Consider the following 25371-nt stretch of genomic DNA (forward strand, 5'->3'; position numbering starts at 1 on the left):
GTAACTGATTTGCTTTAGCTGTCCCTGACCATCGTTTTGTTGATTCTCTATTGTTTATTGTTTGTGGTCAAATAAATAAATAAAATGAAATTCGTTTGTACATTCCATTTTTTTTTCTTTTTTTTTGTTGTGAATTTGGAGTTCCTAAGCCGTCGTTTTACAGACTATTCGTATTATATTGGCGACGATTGCCTTTCATACTGTGAGTCAGTTTTCTGTTGCTGCTACTGCCTATATGCCCGGCGCCCACGTGCTCTCCATTACTGTCAACAACATGCAAAACGTACTATTCTACGGGCTTCGCTGTGCACTTTTTGCTGTACTGTACCGGCCTAGGCCTGAACATGTAGGCGGCCGAAGATAGTATTTTACATAAAGTATATTATGTCCTTAGTTAATATATGCGCGGTCATACGGATGCCACATCTTAGTATGGCATGCTACAGGACATTTAGAAATCGAAGAATGTACCCCTTGTTAAATATTACTACCTGTAAGTATGTAAATAAGTTGACCAAACCGGGCTAGGCTACTAGGCAAGGCCTAGAGAGGTTGGGGTGGCCTATATAGACCAGGGAGTATAGACAGGCCTAGATCTAATCTATGCAACGCTGGACCTAGGCTAGGCCTAGTACGTAGTAGAAGTTATACTAGTTGAAATACAGTTCGCTCTTCAATTCGAGACCACCCTGGGATCTGAAAATTTGGGCTGCATGGTCTCATGGTTTAGAAATCGAATTATGAAATATACAATTTAACATGAGTGTAAAGACGTTGATTGCCAGACCATTTTTTAGGTTCCTTCCCGTGTGCCAAAACAAGTTTACATGTAAAAACCTACTTTTTTGTCATTTTATCTAGGCCTAGTCATATATCATAAAAACGGTATGTCTAATCAGGGAGTTGTTAGAGCTCTGGTCTAATAAACTGGTTCGAAAATATTACGGGACGAGTAAACTCGTTGCCAGCACTGGGACAGCACTTTTTATTGGCTCTGCCTTTACTCGTCTGCTTTTTGCATGGGTTAGTGTATGTTCAGAGGATGCCCCCACTCCTGTAACATAACACAACAGACATACATACATTATTTGTACGTTATTGTCTAGGTGTATCTACAGCCCATAAGTGTCACGGCAACAACTTTAGAAATGTCGCGGCCACATTATTGAAATTCACAGCAACAGCTTTCAAAACCACACGGCACACTTTAAAAATCATGGCATACTTTCAAAATTCACCGCACTCTTTTAAAAACCACGGCACACTTTCAAAATTCACTGCACACTTTAAAACTCAAGGCACACTTTCAAAATTTACGGCAACAACAGCCGTGGAAAGTACAACAAGTGATTGTCTCACGGCGGAAGTGATAGAAATTTAAATTCTTAAAACTTTTGGCCGCCGGTGGGAACATGGGAATTGCTAAATACAACCACTTCAGCCTGGGCTACATAGGTCGGACTAGGAGACCTAGCAAATGTCCAGTCCAGCTAACCGGTCCCACTGTAGTCTGGACCTCGTTCTCTTTCACGTTAAGCTAGGCCTATGCAGAATATGACCCTGGCCTAGGCCCCTTTTCTATGCCTGGCTACTGAAGAATCCTGTACTGAATTATTATTTAATAAATAACTTTTATGCAATTACATTACAATACAGACATGGGAAAATTATCATTAATTATTATTAACTTTCAGTTACCCTTTATCTTCTTCGGGAATATAGGCCATGGCAATTTTGTTTAAAGGCATGAAAAATTAAATATGATAAATCTTAACTTCAGTAATCACACATAAACACACTCACGCATGATGATTATGAAAGGGCAAACTTGCGACGCACCTTGTAAGGATCATGGCTTAAATAAGCCTAATCGGCCCAAAAAAAAAAAAAAGAATAAATAGCAATCATGTTGTAAGAATTGTAATTTTTATTTATTAGGCCCATTTTCTCTTCCAGTATAATTGTTCATCCGATTAAAATTGGAAAACTCATAGACTTAGTATTTTATTGTAGTAGCCTGTGAAGTAGTAATATCCTGATTATACCATTGATTGTTTTCATTTTTTTTCTATGATTACAGCCTCCCTACCCATATGTATTTACTCTTTGCATTGATAATATTCCAGAGATCCTAATTCAAAAACAAAAATCAGGGACATAGGCCTAACTTATTATTATTATTTTGTCTTATTGTTTGTACGGTATTGTATTTTGCTATGCCTTGTGATTACCAGGGTCCCCTTTTTTTAAACTGAAACAACCACTTCAGCCAAGGGAGCGTGGCTTCTTATGGTGATGACACGACATGCATAATTTCAGCTGTACTACGTCTTAATTCCTAATCTTCAAGACAAAGAGTGGGCCCTGGTAAACAAGAAGTTTAGATACCAAAAGGTCCACTGATTAATCTCAGATAAGAAAGTATAATACATACTCCAAGTATTGAAATACACGCCATCGTGTTGGGATTCAATATTTCGACATTAATTATGTCATCATCAGGAATGAAAAAATTATCCATATTAGCAAGCTTATATGCACTAGTACCAAAAGTGTTTAACCAATCAAAACATTACCTCTAGTAGTAGTTAAAAACTGTGAGGCATTCCAATATGTTTTAGGATTACAGGGTATACTTGAAAATGATAATGTCGTCTGTAATGTAAGTAATAAATTAGGTTTAATATTTTCTAGTACTAACATTATTGACAGCTCCCGAAACTGGTCTATCCTATTGTTTAAAGAAGCGTTCGCTATACGTAGACTACACCCTTTGCTTAACAATGGGCTCAGAGCTTCAAAAGAGCTTTCTTTGTTTGTGTAGGTATCTTTGATCATTAGAGTAAGAATGCTTTGATCTTTTGTTTAAATCACTGCTATGTCACCTACTAGAGGTAATGTTTTGATTGGTTAAACACTTTTGGTACTAGTGTACACATCTAGATGTGTATAAGAGACAGGCTTGCTAATATGGATAATTTTTTCATTCCTGATGATGACATAATTAATGTCGAAATATTGAATCCCAACAAGATGGCGTGTATTTCAATACTTGGAGTATGTATTATACTTTCTTAAGAAGTTTAGACTTATGATTGTTTTGATTTTTTAACTGATTTAATAAAAAAATTTGTCATGACTACAGGTATATTCCAGAAAAGAAAGGGTGACGGAAAGCTAATAAATAATAATTCAATTATATATTACCTTTCCCATTTCTGTATTGTACTGTATAAAAGTTATTTATTAAATAATAATTAATATTCAGTACAGGATTCTTCAGTAGCCAGGCCTAGAGGAGGTTCCTAAGCCAGGGTCATACAACAGATTCTGCTTTGGCCAATCTTGACGTAAACGAGGCCTGGACTAATGGGACCGGGTTACCTGGAGTAGGCCTAGGCTGAAGATCTCATAGTCCAACCTAGCCCAGGCTGAAGTGGTTGTATTTAAATAGCAACATGTTCCCGCCAGCAGCCAAAAATTTTAGAGGTTTAAATTTCTATCACTTACGCCGTGAACCTCACGGCAGAAGTTGTACTTCCCACTTAGAAAGTTGTGATTTTAAACGTTTGATGTGACATTTCAAAAGTTGTTGTCGTGAATTTTGAAAGTGTGCCATAGTTTTTAAAAGTGTGCGGTAAATTTTAAAAGTGTGCCATGACTTTTTAAAATGTGCCGTGTGATTTCGAAATTTGTTGCCGTGAATTTTGAAAGTGTGCATTGACATTTCGAAAGTTGTTGCCTTGACACTTATGGGCCACCGTATGTATCTATATGTATCTGATCCGAACTACTAGCCATTAGTCTGTTGTTCTACAATGTACTGTATAACAAATACGTAATAAACCCTAGAATGTTACCCCAATTTTGACAAGTATAGTCGTCACTAGCGCCCTCAGCAACAGCCTGTGGGACGAGTATACACGTCTCTTGCAGCGAACGTGATTTAAAGAACTTTCTTATGACTGCAAGTATAAGTAATTTCCGGTCTTAGAGATGCAATTCTTCAAAAATCTTCTGGCTAGCCCCAATCAAGGAGAGAAAAAAGAAAATTATATTCAAATGTAAAGTCTGATAGTGCTATTTCCTGACATCTAGAGGTGCCATGTTCGTAAATTTCCTTACCTCGGCTCCAAACACGGTGGGGGTGGGGCTGAGGTACAGTATGGTGTGGCATTGAATGTATGTGGTTATGTGTGCGAAGTAGCATGACTAGGCATACTCCCGAAGCAGAGAAAGTTGCACAAAAACGTGCGGGTTTGCCAACTAAGTATCCACTGACCAGGGAAATACTGATGCTAGTGCCTGTATATTCTCCCAAATGTGAAAGCGCCACATAACTTAGGATTCTAAAAAATAAAAATAAAAAAACTGCTTATTACATTACAATATCACATTTTCGTTCCACTAAATCAATCAACAAGTATTTGTAAAAAGCCAGTATCCACAGCAGAATGCAATGGTAGTAGTACTATTTCCTGATGAGGATGTGTGACACGTCAAAACATGTTGTCGATTTAGTTTCATTTAATCTAAATTTGTTTTCAGAATTATTATCTGTGGACTTTTTACTAGTGTAATATTAGAGTTTAAAATATATTTGACCTTGGAGAATCACTTATGTTTGGCTACCCTACACTTCTGTTGTATATTTTTGTTGATATATGATGGCCACAAAATATGGGTAAATGAAGTTTGTTACTGTATTCATACTTTTTTTAGCTCTGATGAGGAGCTCAACGAATACTCTGCTGATTGATTAGTAATAGGTAATAGATCTTTTTTTTTTGCATGAACGACTGTTAGGGCCAATTATTTTTATTATTATTAGCGGCAAATTCTTTTTTAAGATTCAAGGTTCACGAAAGTATATTTGTCCATATAAAAATACAGAAAATTGTGTTATTATTTTTAGCTCCGATGAGAAGCTCTAAAAAAACTCAGCTGATTTATTCGGTTCAGTTTTGAATGGTGGATGTGCAGGAAATTTTGTACACATAAACTAGGGGCGACTTCCAACAAATGTTCATAGCCCTTTTTTTAAGTTGCACCCCAGTGTGCTTCATACACTACAAAAGAAAACAGGGGTTTCAACAAGGACTGTACATTACTGCCATTACCACTATTATGCATGTCGCATGTATGGTGCAGTTGGTTAACTGCGCCATCCATGCGATGGCTTTATAAAAACAAAGGCTGTGAGTTTGAATCTCGTCTTATTATTCAATTGTTATTTTTTTTTAAAAAATATATTTTAATTTTGTACAAATTATTTAATATAATTATTTAAAAAAAATCTCTAGAAGTACTCGTCTGAATGATTAATTAATTAATGGATCTTTTTTGAGAAGTGTGCCTCCAATACCAAGGACTGTACATATTGCCATTACCACTAATAGGACATGTATAGATTGCACGGTCAGTTAACGATGTGTACTATTGAACCAAAGGCCGTGAGTTCGAATCGTGCCTTAGTATTCAAATTTTTTTCAATTTTAAGACATTTTTTTTTTTCAATTTTAAGACATTTTAATTTTTGTACAAGTGAACATAATTCTTTAAAAATTTCTATCTTGTTAGCTCTTCCAATTTTTAGCTCCGATGAGGAGCTCTAGGAATACCTGGCTGATTGATAAATAGATCTTTTTTGTGCTGATTGTTTAATAGATCTTATGTGTATGGGTGGCTGTTAGGGCCAATACACTTTACTTTGTCTATTATATTGCCCTAGTCAGAGTTTAAGTTTAAGTTACATTTAGGTAAGATTAGTGTTAGTTGTGTAGTTAAGATGTCCTGGGTATGATGTTAAAATGCATCCACTCGAATTGCCGGCAACTAACTAGCAACCCCATCTACGGCCTTAGTGACCTTTGGATGGGAGGGTGAATGGTCACCCAGCAGCAATAAGAAAAATAGCTGAACAAAGGGTGGATGAACTCCTCGGAGCCAACGGCCAAACCATGCTTAGTTAAGGAGAAGAATTAGATAAGTATCATTCTATTTGTATTCTTATTTATGTTAAGCGAATAGAGGTCTCTATCATATGTGCTCTATTAAAGTCGACCATTATTATTATTATTATTATTATTATTACGAGACCTTGCTATATTTTAGTTTCAGTAAATATGTGTTAGCATCTGTTGCTATGTGTTTTTTTTTTTCTCTTTCAGTATTAGATGGAAAAATTCACCAGTTGCATTCCCAAAATAATGATATCGTCAATAAAGTAGGCAAATGTGCTACAAACAGCTCACAGATGCAAATAGGCAACCAAAAGATTTTTGAGGAAAATGCAGTTGAAGTAAAGGAAGACCACAACACAAACGGCAAAACTAGCAATCAGAACATGACCAAGTTTGAACCATCATTGAATGCACAACCAAAAAAGCTATTAACAGAAAATAACACAAATGAAGACATACCACTTTTCAACTCAAAAAACAAGTTACCAAACAAGCAACCTACCAAAACCAAAAATTTCCGGAAAGTACAAGGCAAGACTACTAAATCGCCGTTACTATTGAAACATGATAAAACAACAGAGATAAGCAAGAAGAAATTAAAAAATCAGAAGAAGCTGAAAAATTCCCAAACACAGAAATTCCAAGTATCTAAAAAAAAAAGCATTGATGAGAAACGTGTTCCATTGTCACAATCCCAGCAGCAAGCAAAGAAAAGTCAGCTATTTAGTAAAAAGGAAAAGATGGAAAGTGAAAATTTGTTGCTGGAGAGAACTTCAAATAATTACACTGCAGAACATATAGAAAACTACAATGATGCTAGTAAAAATGAAAATTTGAATGCATCAAGCAAACATTTTAGATCACTAAAGGAAGTTGAACATATAGGAGGACAATCCATGCATTTACGAAAGGGTAAAGAACCAAAAACCAGCCTTTCATCCAGTGCACTAATTTCACATCAAAGGTATTGCAAATGATTTTTCTGAGAAGTTCTTAAAAGAATGTGATAATTTATTACTATTAAGCAATTAGTATAGCTGTGCATAGTACTGTACACTAGCGGAAAATTTTATTAAGGTTAGATTTAATGCATTTAAAAATTTCCTAAGAGCCTGCAAGGCCTGAAGGAAATCTTTGAATGCATTAAATCTAACCTAAAGGATAATAATTTTCCCCCAATGTATGATGTTTGAAGCTATAGGCCTACTAATTGCTAGTCAGTCCCTGTCGGTTGCAATATGATCAGTATACTCTGTGTGTATTGCATTTATCTGTTTGTATGCTGATTGTTGCTATTGCAATAAATGCTAAAACACAGTGACATTGCACATCATTACGGATACGATGAATATACATATATAATTGTGTTTAAAAAAGAATGCTATTTTGATAGACATTCATCAAACAAATAAACATTTCTTAAAGCAATTTGAGGTAATACAGTAATCACTTTTTGGTCAGTGCAGACAGGTAAAATCGTGTGATAATTTTGTATCTGGGCTAGGCTACGATCTAGGCCTAGGTGGCCTCCTGCCTACATCTTATTTCGTTTCTTGAGTTTTTAAAATAGATCTAGAATATTTCTATTAAATGTTCAGTTTCTTTAGCTTATTAGGGTCCATTATTTCAAGGAATTCCTTAATTTTTCATACATAATAATCTGAAGTAACTTTCTTCATGAAGGAGCAAATCTCCGTGGAGGCTTTCGTTTCTGCCCATGCTCTTCTTCATGCTGTTGTCATCGTCATCGTCATTGTTGTCGTTCTGGTCTGTGTTTTCGATGTTGTTGGGTAAATTGTTACCACGATAACTAAAGTTTAATTGGTATCAAACTTGTCAGAATGCAAAATGGTAAAAAGAAGACGAAACCTATTGTTTTCTGTATGTGTGAATATGCTAATTGCTCATTTGCATAATTAATATTTACTAATTTAGGCTAGTTAACACAATAAATAAAGTTTGGTAAGTTTGATTGGTTTTTAAACTTCACGGAATGCAAGATGGTAATAAGAAGACAGAGCCTATTGTTTTTGGTATGTATGTGGTTATGCTAATTGCATACAATTAATATTTCATGAATGAGGAAATAATACGTACAGTAAATACCATCATCATAATTCCCATAAAAACTCCTAATCTAATAATAGTTGAAATTGTAATATTCTTCATGTTGTTGTCATTGTCACTGGTTTAGAAAATTGTTTATTACCATGATAACTAAAATTTGGTAAGACTGATTGGTTTCAAATTACTACTCATCAATTCTCAGAGAAAAATCACAACATGTGGAGGCTATGCTTTTGCTGTGCAGCGTAAAAGGAGTATTTCCAGTTAACTTTGTTTTACGCAATTAATTTTTCAATTACCACTTGTCAACAAATGTCGATGGTGGCAAGTGTCTGTCCTCTCTTTCTGCAGGCGCGAGTTGTAGTGCTAGGTGTGAAAACACTGGCCTACAATTCAAAAAAGAGAAGGCAATGCTGAAATAATTCATAATAATATTTACAATACCTTTTAATCCATTAAACAAATGTCTACATTCTACCAGAAGTTCAGGCATACCAAATCAATTATTAATTTTTTGTATCGCGAAGAGTTGCAAATAGTGTCAATGTGCATACTACTAGCAAATCATGAGATTCTCATATGTGCAGCTAATGCACACACGCAGTTAGTGTTTTGATACTACTGTAGGGAGCTTTCGATTTGTTCGACGACGCAACGCTAGAACAGAATGACTCATGTATGAATGCCTACCAGTCGTCCTACATTCTCTGCATACATGGAAATTGCATCCTAGAATCCATGCGACAAGGAAAACTTAAAGTTCTTGCATGCGCAGATGACTTTTAGTGATGTCATTACATTCTACGTCCTACAGTCGTCGTGCAACCGATAGCTACTGCAACCAGCAGTTTGATTTAATATTATATACGGTAGCCTATGTATATGTATTTACGCACATAAGTGAATAATTTTAATACACTTAATAATAATTGTAATACCCTCAAACTAACACATAGACAATTATCAGACAGTGTTGTGTTGTCAAGCAAAGCAGTGTGTGTGCCTGTCTTATTGAAAAGATAATCACATATATTTAGCAATGGGTGCCTTTATGTTTGGTGATGTGAATGACAAATTCAACCACCAATTATTTCACAACAATTATAAATATTATATTCTAATATTAAAGTCTAGATGACCTCATAAAGCATTTAAAATGTTTCTTCAGTTTATATGATTTCAGATTGTAGATAGCTAAAGATATTGTTAAGCACAGTAAGGGATTTCAATATAGTCACCAGTCTTAACTGTTTTAATTAATTTAGCTAAATATGCCATTAAAAAAATTCATTTAAAAATTTGCACAGCTGATAAAAATCAAGAACAAAGACCAGTTCCACCTTTAACAAGAAATCTGATTTGTAATACTGCAATAAATTATTGTTTTTTATTCAAAGGGAACAGAAAGAGTTTGAAGAGACTGCAGTAGAAGTTGATGTAGGTGAGGATAATAAAAGCAGCCATGCTTTTACAAAAAAGATGAAGCATAAAGTTAAAGCTACACCAAACAAAAAGGTTCCAGATTCAAATCAAATGCCACTTCATAAAACATACTTCACTCATCCACACTCCTACCTGTTACCTTATCTTGAAGTATGTATATTTACTGGTATGGTAAGTTGCACTTTTGTTTATTTTCCTCTTAACATATTAAATTGATAATTGGCCAATAGAGGCATTCGGCGATGATTGTTTACAGCCGGTCACATGACTTACTTGGGTATACATGAAAGAGATTACAATGTGATAGTATATGAAAAGATAATGTTATGGTTGCGAAAACAACCATCCACTGTTAAGGTAAGAAATAAATGCTAGGAAAGGCAATATTTACTTATCCAAGCCTTCTCCAAGGATTGTATGCTTTGAAATTTAAGTGATCCTTCATAAACCTTAGGTAGCACTAACATCTCTGCGTAGTTCACAGGTTCAAGACAATCATGCATAACTAACCATGCCATAGATGTGTAGGGGCCTAGGCCTAACATTTGTTGGAAAATCTCAATGTTTGCGGCCAGTTTCCTTAAAGCATTAGCAAACCATTAAGGCAAAATTCTCAAGTTAAATTTCCAATCAATTTGGTATAGTTTACTAGGAATTATGATGATCTTTAACAATAAACAAAGGAAGGCCGCAATAGCAATCTCCATGTAAAACAACGCTGTGTCATTCAATTGTTTATATCCAACACCCAAGTTAGGTCATGTGAAGCCCATTGCCGAATCTCTCTATTGGCTATGGTACCAGTGTCCTGTTTAGTTCTATATTTAATACAAGTGTATGTAAAGGCACTGTCTGTTGAACACACACAAAAACATTATTTGGATTGCTTGCTTTTCTATTCTGTATGCCGATGTTATGCAGACTTCAGATTACAGTAGGTCCCAAATGTTTCACATGTTTGACATCGTTTCACCCACCAACTGCTGACCAGTTGGATTGAACTTACCGTATTCAAATGACCAAGTCGTAAAATTAGTTAAATTTTTCAATTCCGCTGGTTACATACCTGTTTTAAAATGTAGGAAACAAGCATAAGAGTTCATACTGTAAATATTCCCACTCGCAGTACTATACCTGTAATAACATGATGATAATCTTCTGTAGTTGTCCCGAGCAGAATTGATGTTCCAAAAATTCAAGTATTCTATGCCATTAGATGTAGAGGTGTTCAATGTTCTTCTTCATGGATGGGCAAAAGAGGTAACTTTTTTTGTTTTTTTTATTCGTAAAAACAAATAATGACATATATTTCCACTGACCTTATTTTATTATTGTGAAATTACACACAAAAAAACTATGCCAGTGGACCTAGTCTGGGTATTAAACAGGGTTCGTATCAATCCTAGAATTCCTTGAATGTCCTGGAAAAACAAATGAGTCTTGTCCAGTACTGAAAAGTCCTGGACATTTAGGATTGTCTTTGAATGTCCTGGAAATTTTATCATTTACCATTTATCCAGTACTACAAGTTGCCTAGTAACAGTAAATTAAATGAGAAACGTTCCCACAAGTAGGTTCCCATGATACTCTTGGGAGAAGCAGGTCAAGTCTTTGTACGCCGCCAATTTAGGAATGTTATTGAAAAGACAGAAAGAATGTCAAATGCTGATAATAGACTACCTGGTTCAGTACAAACTTGTGCGATTCAGTGAATGGAGTTGTTCGCCTATGCATTCTTAATCTTGTATATTAATTATGTTTACATGTAATTTTGATTTAGACATTGATAATCATTATCATTAACTTGTTGATTTTTGTTATAGTGTTTATATATTTGCTTCCTGTTGTGTGTTAAAAACAGAAATACAGTAATAAGTTCTTTCAATCAGTTAAATAGTACTACAGCCCGGTGAATTTGCTTTGGGTAATTCATCACTTTCACACTTGTTCTGCACGAATGGGCATGTTTTGGCCCTATCCTGTACAAGGCAGTTAATCAACAATTAATGTAACCATAGGAACGTGTACTTCTACAGTTACTTTGTTAATTAAGGGCGTTTGTGTTTTTTGTTAATTAAGGGCGTTTGTGTTTAAAGGGCATTTACAGTTAAAATAGTCCTTTTTAGAGCAAGGTATTTTATTAATTAAGTTTCTAAATTTTACAAAATCATTGAAAAAAACAATGCTGGTAGGATGGTGAGAACCCTGTCACACTTTAACATTTGCTTTATATGTAATACATTATAAAAGTTTACGTAGGCCTACAACATGATAAATGTCCAAATACATAGATAAAATTAACAACATAGGCCTATAGTAATATACCACGTATCAATATAATAATAGGCCCAATAGTAGTGAATAATAAAAATAATAATACAGTATAATATGATGATGTGTAGAGAATAGAGCATAGCCATAAATTAAATTAATTAATAATACAGCACATAGTTTATACAAGTTTAAACATTTATAAACACCTAAATATATGTATGAAATAAAATAAATTAACATCTCCGCAATGTACACCCATCGAAGTAGCCTATATTTTTTTTACGGTATATTTGTGCCAACTTCGCACAGCTGAGATAGCTAAGTTAGTTATCGTTCGCTGAAAAAAAAAGCGTGGTCATGCGGGTACTCCACCCCTCGGCACCACAAAAGCCAGTTTTAAGCAATAAGAAAAGAATTGTACTCGCACATTTGTGTTGCCGAGGAGAAAATTCTACTCCGGTTCAACCATGCCCTACCTTAACTTGTGTGAGAAAAACAGATTTCCCCACAAGCGTGAGAAAAAGAGACAGATCCATCGCCTCCGAATTAAAGTTGCATAAAACTTAATATACACTAAACTAACATGCATTTAAAATTAAGTACAGCAGCCATACATGTTTTATAATCTATTGTAAAATAGTCAATTTTTTTACTGTTAAGCGATATGAAGTGTCCTTGAAATTTGGAAAATTTTACCTGGAATTGTCCTGGAAATTTGCTTGTTTAAAAATTTTTTTTTATTTTATTTTTTTTTTATTCATTCTGGCAAAAACAATTAACAATATAAAACATTACAAATACAAAAAAGAAAAAAAAAATCAGAAATTCACAAACAAAGAATAATCAGGTGAGCCAGGGAGCAGCAAAAGCGGAACAACTGTCATCTTAGAGATGTGCTGCTCCCAGAAAAAAAAAATGAATAAAAAATTTTAAAAAATAAAAAATAAATAAATAAATAAATAAAATAATAATAATAATGGAATAAGAGTAATGATAAACAAAAAAAATCATTAACATATTTTTTAACTTGCATTTGAACAAATCAAATTATGTACGAACCCTTGTTAAAGATAATTTTGTACTGCCTTAGGGAATCCTAAATTGCCACTTCGAGCGAAGGCCAATTCGAACGAATTCGAGCGGAATTTTTTTCAAGCGGATGCTAGTTTGAGCGGAAGAAGATCCACTTGTGCGAACAACAACCTATGTGAGTTATATACGAATTACTTCAAAATTTCCTATTTTGAGCTAAAAATTTTACATTTTCAAAGGGGAAGGGGGCACACAACAGTTCCAGAATAGATAAGTGAGTAGCATAACTCAATTACAAATATAATTTGAGCTAAAAATTAGACATTTTCAAAGGGGAAGGGGGCACACAACAGTTCCAGAATAGATAAGTGAGTAGCATAACTCAATTACAAATATAATTTGCTTTTTTAAATAGAGAACCCCAACCAGTGGCGGATCTGGGGAAGTGGGGGTGGTTAATAGGGTGGCTAGCCACCCCACTTTGTTTACCGTGAAAAAAATAATGTGTGTGCTTCTCGTGCACTCTAGTAAAACATACACTTCTTCTTTTTTAAGCTGAAAAGTGCGCAGTTCTATTATAGTTTTAACTTGTTAAAGGCCGCCTTGGTAGTCGGAGTTGCCAAGACTGTAATTCAAACATGGAGTATTTATCAAAAAGTACTAAAAACCTTTCAGGACCTTAGTAATCAGAGCATTTTTTGCATTTAAAACAAACAAATACAAGAATATGGCGACGATAAATTCGCCCTTGTTATAGTTCGCACTAAATGCATCCGCTCGAACTGGCATCTGCCCGAACTGACATCCGCTCGAATTGACTGGCATCCCTTGGAAAAATGTGCTTTATATATTCCTGCCCGTTTTTAAAATTGGTTTAAATTTAGTACGCTCTGATCTTCATGAAAATGCGCTATCGAAATGGTATTATGTATTGTATTAAAAATATTAAAAATGTTATGTCCAACCACCTGTACACATTAAAAAATAATGGTCAAATAAAATTATCTCATTTCTGGCCAATGTGATTCAACATCCTATTCACAAATGCTATCCACACCAATAAATACCAGTCAGAAATATAAAAATGTTTTAGAGGTGATGATGTCTCTCTGCATTTCCTCCCACACTGTATGGTGGATGTCATAGATAGATTCTCTGACGTATTCTATGAAGGCTTCTTACTTGCAGTCTGTATTGGGCCTCACCATCTGCTGCATCAGTTTCTTCTGCATCTCAAAGAACTGATCAATCTAGTTAGTGACTGTTGAAGAGAAGGACTCAGCAGTTTTAGGAGTTGAGGAACGAACATGTCGTATGGCAAACCGTGTGGAAACGTCCGTGAACAGGTTGAGGACGGGTTGAAACTTGTTAAGAACGGACTGCAACAACATCAAACGTAACGTCTTCTCGTTTTAAACTTTTGCAAACGTTGTACAAACCATCTGCAATCGTAATGCACTTACTTCAAACTGTGTTGTGTCGTAGCAAAAGCAAAAATTGCATGTTTCAACCTGTCCTCATCCCGTTTCATGAAATTTTCAGAACGGGCAGGAACGTTTAGTGTATAGGGGGCATAAGGAGCAAGCTAGGTGTGGGGAAGAATATGGATTTGTGGGTAACCAATTGCAAGTGAATAGTCATTAAGTAATCAGTAAATAATCTCTTTTAAAATTTAATTTTCCATATATCATTTCTTTCTTATAGGGTGATTTAAATAAGATTAGAAAATTGTTCAAGGAAATGGGAAAACTAGGTGTAAAAGCTGATTTGCAATCTTATGCTGCAGTACTGGAGTGCATTGGAAGGTAAATGTTTTGCTTCAATCAACAATACAATAGTGACCTTTTATCCATAAATTTTAGAAATTAGGTTTACCAATTATAGATCTTGTTGCATAAAAGCATTTGTAAAGGTAAGTTTTTCCTTGAAAATTGGCCATTCACTGAACGTCTACTACAGTAGCACTCTTGGTGAAATCATCTCATTGCCAGCCTCAGCAACTACTCTGCTGCATCCCTCATCTCTAAGGGTATGTTCACACACACGGCGTAAGGCTGGTGTGGCTTACGCAAGGTGTAAGCTAATCCATGAATTAAAATTCCGAGGTGTTCACACGAACGGCATTCGCTATTAACGCCTGCCGTTAAAAATGGAAGTGCGTCAGCAACCTCTTTCGAAACATGATGATGGGAAGACTAGTCACATTATTATTTATACTTTCATGGTTGTTGTACACGCTGTTTCGATCGATTATGTTGCCTAACGATTTACTGTCTTCGCTTTTGCCTTTTTTATTTCTTTTTGTTGAAGAAAGTGTAGCTCATGAGTTAAATAATGTAGGCCTAGACACGAAAAACCGTGCTTGTTTGCTTGGTTTTGGTCAAGTATATCAAGTCAATTCGCCATAGACAACTTCGTTGTCAGCAACTGAGGATGGAACTTCTTTGACATTTAATCCAAGAGGAACGAGTAGGAGCCAACATTCTGTATGATCTGTATGATTTTCTTATCCAAACAATAGGCCTACACTCTCAAAATAAAATCCCACAAAGAAAAACACAGTGAACACTTCGCGCGCTTTTGGTTCTAGCAGAGCTAAGCTAGCTGACTTGTTTGTTTATTGCAAAACTAATCGTGATTGGTACATCTCTTGACCTGAGGTCAAAATCATTCAAGCATCACTGGCGTTAGCTCCATGGCGTTAGCTAATCTGGGGGTCTGCAGATAGCGTTGATAACGCCAAGGACGTGGCGTAGTGAGTGGCGAACAATGCCATTGCCTAGTTCACACACAAAGGTGTACGCTACGCCAGGCTTAAGCCAGCCTTACGCCATGTGTGTGAACATAGCCTAAGGTTTGTAAACCCAATCCCCATTTCTGTTACTAATGGTCATTGGTGAAGGAGGTCAAGTAAGCATCTTAAGTTTGTAGCTTTAATACATGTCATAATATTACGTGCAATAAATCTAACTAAATATAGTGTATATTCTTGTGTTTAAGGCGATCGGCGTACAAGGCGACTGCCAAGTTTGAGATGATTTTTGAAGCCCCTACTTTTTGCTGCTAATTATGATCTTGATACTGCATCCAACTGGCTGAAAACAGAGCCAAATGTAGGGCTAATCTTCCAAATAGTACCAATTTATGCGCTTTTAAATGGTCATCCAATTCTTATTCCCAGCCCTTATCATTCATACTAACCAAAAGCTTCATTTTAGTAGTAAATTTCCGTTTTACGTACAATCAGCACATAAGACGAACATGATTTAAAATTAAAAACTTTGTATGTGTTGTGGGTATAAGACAACTCCTGTTTTACAATCGTAAACTGCTATTTTAATCCTCGTCTTATGCGCGAGAATATACGGTATTAAAAATATTTTTCAATTCAATTAAATTTTCTTTATTTCATAGTAAAGTACAGTACTGTACATGTAAAATTTGCATATAACATATAAACCATACTCATATGATTGATGTGACTGATATATAAACTTGAGTAATGGTAGAAAGGTAGGAAAGGATCTAGGCCTGATTGTCGAAACCCAGTTTGCCGAGTGCTCGATTGCCGACTCAAAAACCATGAATCCCAGTTTGTCAAAACCCAGTTTGCCGAAAGTCAATTAAAAGCAGTAAAATATGAACAATAGCATAAAATAGCAGCTTAGTGTAGTTACGATTCTTTTTTTCTTATTCTTTCTAAACAGTGGCGGCTCTAGGATATATTTTCTGGAGGGGCTAAGTTGTCCGACAGGGGGACTTGAGCTCGTAGGCCCGAGCTGGGAGAAGGGGGCTGAGATGGGGTTCTCCTCCCAAATGAGATTTATTTTTAAGAATAGCAACCTCTGGATGGCTGGAAATGGCACTCAGACTGTGACAGACATGTGTTGGCTTGGTGTGGGCCCATTTTTATATGTTTTATGGTCTGACTGAAGGGGCTTGACATGCCCGGTGGGGGACTTAAGCCCCCTGTCCCCCCGCTGGCGCCGCCACTGTCTCTAAATCAAACTTTATTACCAATTTGGCTATTGGCACAAAAAAAATGAATTAATTAAATAGGTCAGATAAAATACTTATAAGCATATTTATAATAGATATATACCGTTTAACTAAGATACCTTTACTTGCTTACGCTGTTTTGTCTTGGTGAGATTACCTGGTAAAAAACTGTTTACCAAGCTGGATTAACCATGATGTCCCTAATGGGGAAGGGGTGATATCCCCAATGGAAAGGCTGATTTTTCCAAAGGCAAAGTGGAATGGAAAATAGGCCTTTCCATCGGGACATCACCCCTTCTCCCACCAGGGACATCGGCCATACGCTGAGTGGCATTTCACCCAACCCCTTCCTCTATTTTGGAACATCAAAATCCTGTCGAGCAAATATCAGCACCATGACTCTGGATCCGATGTCCCTTAAGGGGGGAAGGGACGATGTCCCTGATGGAAAGTCTGATTTTCCCGACAGCAAAGTGAGCAGGGACAGGAACGGCCAAGCACCACTCAGAGGGGTTCTGAAGAGCGAATCACTGGGAAACTCCCAACAATTAGGGATTTGTTTGTTTGATTGATGCGAATCCCCTTTTAAGCCATACTCTCTGATTAACCAAAAAAGCTTGCATTCAATACTATTCACATGATGAACTTTGACATTTAAATGCTAGAACTTCAAATACTGAGGCTTTCCCCCTCCCCATCGTACACCTCCCCATCGTGCCTCTCCCTGAATCCCACCATAGGCATATAGGTTCCTCCTAGGTCTCCTAGATACCTGATATAGATTCCTGGTTACGACAGCCTACAAATTATATAGGTCTATGCTTAGAGTATTTCAAATCTATGAGAAGTCATTGAAGTTTACCTGAAAATGGGTGGGGGCTTCACTATAATGACTATAACTTTTTTCCCCAAGGAGGATTGTAGAGCAGTTTTCGCATGTTGAAGAGGACACCAGTGCACATCGATTGATACCTTAAAAAAGCTTTAACAATTTTTTCCCAGTACACCAGTAAAACGACCAGACTATATACAATCTTGCTGTTGTAAAAAGAAATATTACTAGAATAGAAAATATTAAACTGTTAATGGTATCTATTTTAAGGAATAATGTCATTTCTTCAAATGCCGCTTTGAAATGTATCAGTGAGATGAAAAAAAATGGGCTGGATGTGCATAACATACTGTCAGTCAGATTGACTGAAGATCAGAGAAACTGTGTTGTTGATGCATTGCAGAAAAGTTGTCCTTCAGCTATAGTTCAACGGGATTTTAAACCACATGTTTGCAGAAATCGGCTTGTGGAGGACTACTACTGTGAACATCACAATCAGGTGGTACGTGTGCTCATTTAAATTAGAAGTAGTATTCAGCTTTGCTCAACTAGGGCAATAATACTTAACTTTCTTATTATGGAGTATGGATTTTAAAATAAATTTAGACAGTATAAACTGGAAATTTAACATTATAAATATAGTTTAAAATTGAATTCTATTTTTAAAAAAGGCTGTTAAATTTCTGTAATATTTTGTAATTTGTTATTTTGTAAATTTTAGATGAAAGCTTTTGAACTTTTTTTGGGGGCTAATATTTTTTACAGGATATACGTGATGAATCAGAAAAAGTGTCAAAAAATATAAATTTTAAAGACATGATGAAGAATATAATGGAACAGGTGAAAATTGAGGAATGTGGTCATATGAAAGTGAAATCAGTTGACATTGAAGATAAAGTGAGCCCTCAAATACAACTTAAGGTTTGTAGTCTTACTTGTGTGTTGGGCGAGAACGGGAAAACGTTACATAGGGTTCTTACCGGTATTGTATCCATGGGTGGTGTACTGGCTCGTGCAGAACTGGGCTTTCAAAAAAACCAATAACCTCAGACGTAAAACCTAAGGTATTATGCAAATGATGAATTTCTATCAAGTTGCCCTGGACCCTTACGTCAACTAGCTGCATCGCCCCATGCTGTAATTAAGAAACAGACTTTGGTGTAGGTCCACTGCATTAATCAAAATCAAGTAAATGAAATTACCGAAGAAGCTACAACAATAATAATGTATACATAGCAAACTCCCAATAAATGGCAGATGTGCATTTTGGGCGTATAAACCATGAATAAACTTTCATTCGTTTGACAATTGTAGTTTAAAAACAGAAAATTACTACCCCTGTTAAACGAATAAGCAGTGGTGCCATGATCATTTATGCATGTGGCGGACGTGTAACAAGGTAACAATCTGGATTCTAGGCTAGCCCTCAGTTGAAATAATTCCAGTGTTCACTCCATAGAAAATGCACCCTTGGATCTGTACTCTGGTAGCAAAAAGAACTTTCCAGGTCAGCAAACCTTTCCAGTGTCTGCACATTTAGAAGTTACACATTAATTTTGGTTATGTGACTAACAATCTATTGGTTGTTTATTGTTGAAGAAATTATAAAAATAGAGATGGTTGCTTTTAACTGATTGATCTGTATATGTTAATTTAAGGGGTTTTTTCTGTTTAGATACTAATTTGCTAGAAGAATTTGTCCTCAAATTTATTTTGGCTGGTATTAACGAAACTCGCATTTATTCAACAGCGAAAACACCTTAAAGAACATGATCAAGAATGGCGAAGTTGTCTGTCTCGAGCTTTTGATGAAGTCAAATTTGGTCATAACAACAAATCTCTTAGTGGAAGTATGTGACATTTCCAAGAATTTGGAAATTTTAAAATAATTTGTGATAATTATGATAGTAAATATGAAATAAACAAATTTCTGTTCTACAAAAAACTTATGATAGTGATAAAATAAAATATATAATTATTATCACTACATTTTTATTTAAGAAACATCTTTAGAAAGACCTGCAAAATAATGCAGTATAATGAAACATGCATCAGTGTGCCATTTACCTGCAGATAACCATCAGTCCTGTACTTTGCACAAAACAATAACAATTGCAAATCAAATTTATTATTGCCATCCACCTCAGCCACACCATTGTTGGTAGGTCAAGTGGCAATTTCATCCACTGCTGGATCAGCCATTGATAGCATAATGCCACTTTTTTTATTTCAGATCTTGCTCTTAAATGTCATTAATCACTATATATATTTTTGTATGTAATCAATTTTTGTAAAGAATACTTAATTCTAATGATTTATATGTCATTGTTTTTTAGTTGCCAATTTTTATCCATTTATGTGCTTGTTTGACACTGAGGAGTATGTGGACATAATGCTGCAAACTTTACATACCCTAGCTACTTCATCAGAAGGAAATGCTCGCGTTAATTTGTCAGTAGAGCTTGGACAGAGGCTATTTCACAAATATGTCATAATGAAAAAGATAAAGACAGGAGTGAGCAAGAAGGTATGGTACTCTTCTTTTTTGAATTTTGTTAAAATTATTTTAACAAAAGAGATGTATAACCATACAAGTATGCATGTGGAACCTAAAAACCTAAGCCTATATCAGCGATGAGAATTTAATGAAGAGGACTACATAGTATTGTCATAATCAGTGTGTGAATACAAAATGGCACTATTGTTTGACTTTATATTGTGGAGAGTGGCCAACAGCGCTTTGTAAGGAAAAGAGCTATACAAGTAACAAGTATAGAAGGTCTTGATCAACAGAAGTTAGCGTATCGTAAAACATTTGAAAGATAATGCCACAGGATGCCTTTTTGAGGAACCTGCTTATAACAGTGAAATGTTGTGAATATTTCATCAACAAACACTGTCTGAATTTTATGATTGTCAAATAAAAATATTTTTAACTTGAAACGTGCCAAGAATAAACAATTAAGTCCAATGGTTTTGTGGGATCCTTCTGGTGAGGAATTGAGTACTACTCAACAAGGGATAATCTCTCCTACTTTATTGTGCACAGATTTCTTTAATACGCACAGCTAAAATGTCTCACTCAAAAGACGGTTTGCTATCGTAACTTACAGATCAATTCTGAAAGGATCTCCATAGTTAGCTTACAAACTGTGGCTACCATTGATTGAGCTACAGTACTGATATATAGTAAGTGTCTTTTTTTACACAGATTAATCAACTATATGAGAGGTTTGTGCCTTTGTGTTTAAATGAAGAGCAGTTGATTAAAAAGCCATTGAGAGAAACATGGCAAGAAATTGAGCACCAACATCCCTCAGGAGCATCTTTGGTGAGATTTCCTTTGGCCTTTTTCATTTTGTTTAGTGTTTGCAGTTTCCTTTGGTATATCTACTCTATTCTGCAATAATTAACATTGCTAATTAGGCCAAATAAAATAAATTGTTTTTGCAGATGGAAAAAGTTTTTATTTATTTATTTTTTTTTAATACTCATCAGATGGAATAAAAATTACACACAGAGGCTTAGAATGGCAATATCTTACATCAGACAACAACTTTAGACTAATTTGTAGGGCATTTGTCAAAAAATAAAGATAAATTTACTCACATTTGTTTTAATTTGTAAAGAAGGAAAAAGCTAAAAAAAATAATTTTTTTTTTGTTTTTCCACCCCTATTTTTTTCAGTTGAGTTATGGGTGGGTGGAGGAGGGCGTATGACAGGCCAGGTTTTGTCTAATGAGTTTCCATATAGAATTCAGGATTTGCAATTTAGTTCTTTAATTTTATGTTTGAAAACATAATTGCTATATTTTATGGACTTACATTAATTCTTTCTCTCTAGTTCAGCTAGGTAAACAAAGTAAAGTAACAGCATTAGACCAAAAAGATTTATATACTTGTTTAACATCAAACTATTCTGGCAGAAGAAGAAGGGTGTGGTGTTTTATAAACAAATCTACAACAAAACCCTTAGACTACATATCACCTATTATTAGCTTGCCAAGGCAGAGATGTATTAGAATGCCAAAAGTTATACATTAATTTTGTTTCCATACAATAAATATTATTGGTTAATTCACTATTTAAAAAAATTTAAGTACTTTTAATACAATTTTAATAAGCATTTTTGGCCGATTTTAGATGATTTAAAGAGGTCCAGATGAGCTCCACCATTCTACTGTCCTTTTTGGATAGACCAAGATTATTACATAATTTGTTGTTATAAAATAATAAGTAGACTTTGACTATTTACTTCCAGGACACAGAAAGCAACATGTGGTCACGGCCAGTTGTTTTGTCAGTAAGTAATTAAAATATACACATTTATTTCTGTTAATTTCAAAACTAGAATCACTTGAAATAGATACAAGATTTTATTTGCATTTGGCTGCAAAAAATATCCTTGCTCAAATTATGAAGTCTAAAACATGCAATATAATTATATCATTTAAGCTGTATTATCATTGTAAAAAAATAAAAACTAGTTTTAGGCTGCCATGGCTCACCTGTCCAGACTATATAGTATTAACGTACAAGTGGTTAGCGCATTGGTGGTGGCTTGGACTCTCAACCTTGACGTCGGGGTTCAAAACTCTCGCTGTGCAAGTCGCTTGTGTCCTTGGGCAAGGCACTTTATCTACGGTTGTCTCTCTCCACCCAGGCGTACAAGTGGGTACCTGGTAGGTTCAAACACAACCATGCGCTGATTACAGCTGCAACATTATGGGGCATAAGTGTTGTGTTCCATGTGCTTGATCCAGTGACTGGGGTAATAATGTAAAGTGCATAGAGGTTAGTCTACAATATGCACTATATAAGTCAACAATTATTATTATTATTATTAATGTATTTTTTTCAGATTGAATTCATTCTGATAGTTTCATTTACAGAATTATGTGTTATTTAGTTGAATGAAATCTGATAAACAAATTTTCAATATCAAGTTAATTAATTGTCTCATATTTGCTTTAGATTGGTTCATTACTGGCTGATATGATGCTACATGAAATCAACATTGACAGTAATCTTCGATCCACTTCCGCAAGGTATGCTATACACTTTCAGTGTAAACATTATCAAAATACTTCAGATTTCTTGCTTGATCCTAATCATTCACTAAATACTTTTGCTTGCCTGTCTACTGAGAATGTGTGATGCCAGTCACTGCAGACAATTTTGGATATGTACTTTTTGTAGAACAATTGTGAGATCATCATTTAGTAAATTAAATGAATTTATTTAGAAGATGTAAGGAAAATGCCTTCTTACATCTGAGAAACCTATTAGTAATACTGATTTAAAGAATCCAATACAAAAATAAAGTTATGATTATGTTTCATTTGGATTCAGAAGGTATGATTAGAAATATGTAAATGCACAGTCATTAATAATATATAATTCACAGTCATTTATAATATAATCAGCAATTAAAGCTGTTCAGTCTGTCAATGTTGAGTTCCTAATTTAGTTTTAATATACCTTTTGTCATTTTTGTTTGATGTTTTAATTGTCTTTAGGCAGATGATACCTGCACTCTATCACATCTTTGACTATAGGAGTCTTAAGACAGTTGGTTTTGTGAAGGTACTGTTCTTTACGATATATTTAATAATTTACTATGACCTACTGTTAAGCCATCCACACAGGCAATTTACTTTTATTTTCTAATTATATTTATTATTAGTGTCTATGATCAATTCCTGATGCTCACCTCAAATCATCCACTTTTTTTCCATACCCTCACCTCCATTTAAATTTCCATTTTTTGTAAATAAGCTCAATGAACTTTCAAATATTTTAAAAATGTCTTGTCTGTCATAGAAATAAGGGAAATTCAATTAAAACCCTAAATGAAAAGAATGAATTGAGGTATTCCAACCATAAACAAAATGCAGTTGCAAATTAGGGCTGCTTAAATAATAATTGTTTTTGAGAATCATAGAGGTATGGTAAAATATTGTTATTGTTTGGGTACAGTTTAGTTAAATTTAAAAAAGGGTGTTCTACAAATGACCATGAAAAAATGATCTTGATGATTCATTCTTGTTAGTATGTATATAGTTTGTGTGCACATTGTGATTTACAGCCACACCCGAAGCTAGTGAGCCTGATCCAGGATGCATGTCTACCAGATGTGGTGTTTGACAGTAACCATGTTCCAATGCTGTCTCCTCCTCTTCCATGGTGTTCTCATAAGTTTGGCGGTTATCTGTTTTCGTCTTGTAAGTTTTTAATAGTTTCTTATACATCATTTACATTGTGATTTATTTACTAATAAAAGAATATTAGTTTCCATATATTAGAATTGCATTGGGCACATTTAGACAAGTTAAAAGTAAGCTCTGAGGTAGAATTTTACTTGTTATATAAGCCCTAGGTAATACACATAGAGATCAGCTTAGCTCAGTTGGCTAATTTGATGGTAGCCACTGTGTGTGCGATTTCCATTGCTGCCTCTCCTTGTGTTTCAGCTGGAGGGCTGATATACAAGTTAATTAAGTGCTCCGTCTTTCGGAAGGGACATTTAAGCCGTTGGTCCTGTGCATTTATGGCTCATGTGCACGTTAAATAACGCAGTACATTCTTCGGAAAAGAGTAGGGAATTGTCTCCCGGTGTACTGCCCAATCACCACTAGAAGGACCCCACTGGAAATAAGTCTTCTTCTAGACTTTCGTGGGCTATCCTTGGTGTTTACACCGAATAAATCCAATCCAATAAATATGCTGTGTGGGTATTAAGTTCAAATACATAGCAGTCTTAGAGGTTGCATGCTACTTTCATGCTTACGGAATGCAAGGAATGCATGGTCATAGTGAGAGCCGCGTAGATGCAAATTTACTTCTGAGCTCGCAAGTTCGACCTTTATTATGGCCTATCAGTTTTTCGAAAGTTAACCTACTACCTATAAATAAGTGGCCAAACAGCATTTCCTGTGATGAGTAAAGGAAAGCCCTGACAACAGAACAAACTATTTTTGCCTGATAAAATTATGTTACCATAAATGATTGTTTATTTGATTTGTCTATATTTACATACACAGTATTCAGCTGGGGACTTGCGTGCTGCTTACAGTAATGCCTACTTTATGAATATACATATATATATATATATATATACATATATATAAATAAGAGCAACCAAACAAACCACATATTTTGGATAAGGCAATCAATTAATTGCCTCACCAAAAATGTCATTTATCTCATATATTGTAATATTTGTGGTAAACAATATGTCGGAAAAACAAAAAACACTCTCTGTATGAGAATGACACAACATAGATCAGCTATCAGAACATCTAAGCTTGATCAACCAGTAGCCGAACATTTTATTTCAGCTGGTTATTCAATTTCAAATTTCAGAGTGATTGCAATTGACCATAATGCCAGTTGGAGCGACAAAAATCGCAAAGATAAAGAGAATCACTGGGAACTTTTATTTACTTAAAACAACCACACCATTTGGACTCAATATTAGGAACGTTCTCCCAGTACACTAAATTAAACCAATGGCATTTCAATTTATTCTGGATAAAGTTTAGTTTTGGCCTTCCTGTTTACTTGTTTAGGCTGTTTATTCTAATCTCACCCAGCCTATTGTTTAAAATCATGCTTGCATGATATTCTCACCTTATACCATCTAGCTTTTTCTACCCTCACTCACTCGCCACTGAGGAAGGACTAGTGTTTTCCGAAAGCTCTGGTTCTATTTCTGGCTGTTTACTTACGTTTACTTTTTAGCTGTTGCTTATCATTTTT

The 25371-nt window shown here is 35.1% G+C and overlaps 1 protein-coding gene across 2 annotated transcripts in view; it reads left to right on the forward strand.

Annotated features, from left to right (window-relative positions):
* The first annotated feature begins 245 nt into the window (after window positions 1–245).
* The window catches only part of LOC117111483 (DNA-directed RNA polymerase, mitochondrial-like), a 47757-nt gene continuing 22631 nt past the window's right edge, over window positions 246–25371 (forward strand). For both annotated transcript variants that reach the window (XR_004445879.1, XM_033254402.1), the window contains exons 1-14: window positions 246–493; window positions 6171–6927; window positions 9428–9644; window positions 10638–10733; window positions 14484–14584; window positions 17881–18112; window positions 18376–18531; window positions 19361–19460; window positions 19947–20137; window positions 20822–20941; window positions 21872–21913; window positions 22585–22658; window positions 23130–23196; window positions 23699–23834. Coding sequence is in view for 1 of the 2 variants with exons in the window: in XM_033254402.1 (XP_033110293.1) it covers window positions 385–493; window positions 6171–6927; window positions 9428–9644; window positions 10638–10733; window positions 14484–14584; window positions 17881–18112; window positions 18376–18531; window positions 19361–19460; window positions 19947–20137; window positions 20822–20941; window positions 21872–21913; window positions 22585–22658; window positions 23130–23196; window positions 23699–23834 (2398 nt within the window). In the remaining variant the exon portion in view is untranslated. The remainder of the gene's footprint in view (window positions 494–6170; window positions 6928–9427; window positions 9645–10637; window positions 10734–14483; window positions 14585–17880; window positions 18113–18375; window positions 18532–19360; window positions 19461–19946; window positions 20138–20821; window positions 20942–21871; window positions 21914–22584; window positions 22659–23129; window positions 23197–23698; window positions 23835–25371) is intronic.

The sequence above is a fragment of the Anneissia japonica genome, unplaced genomic scaffold, assembly GCF_011630105.1.
Source record: "Anneissia japonica isolate Jap-2015-1 unplaced genomic scaffold, ASM1163010v1 scaffold736_len178028_cov180, whole genome shotgun sequence".
Classification (NCBI taxonomy): Eukaryota; Metazoa; Echinodermata; class Crinoidea; order Comatulida; family Comatulidae; genus Anneissia; species Anneissia japonica.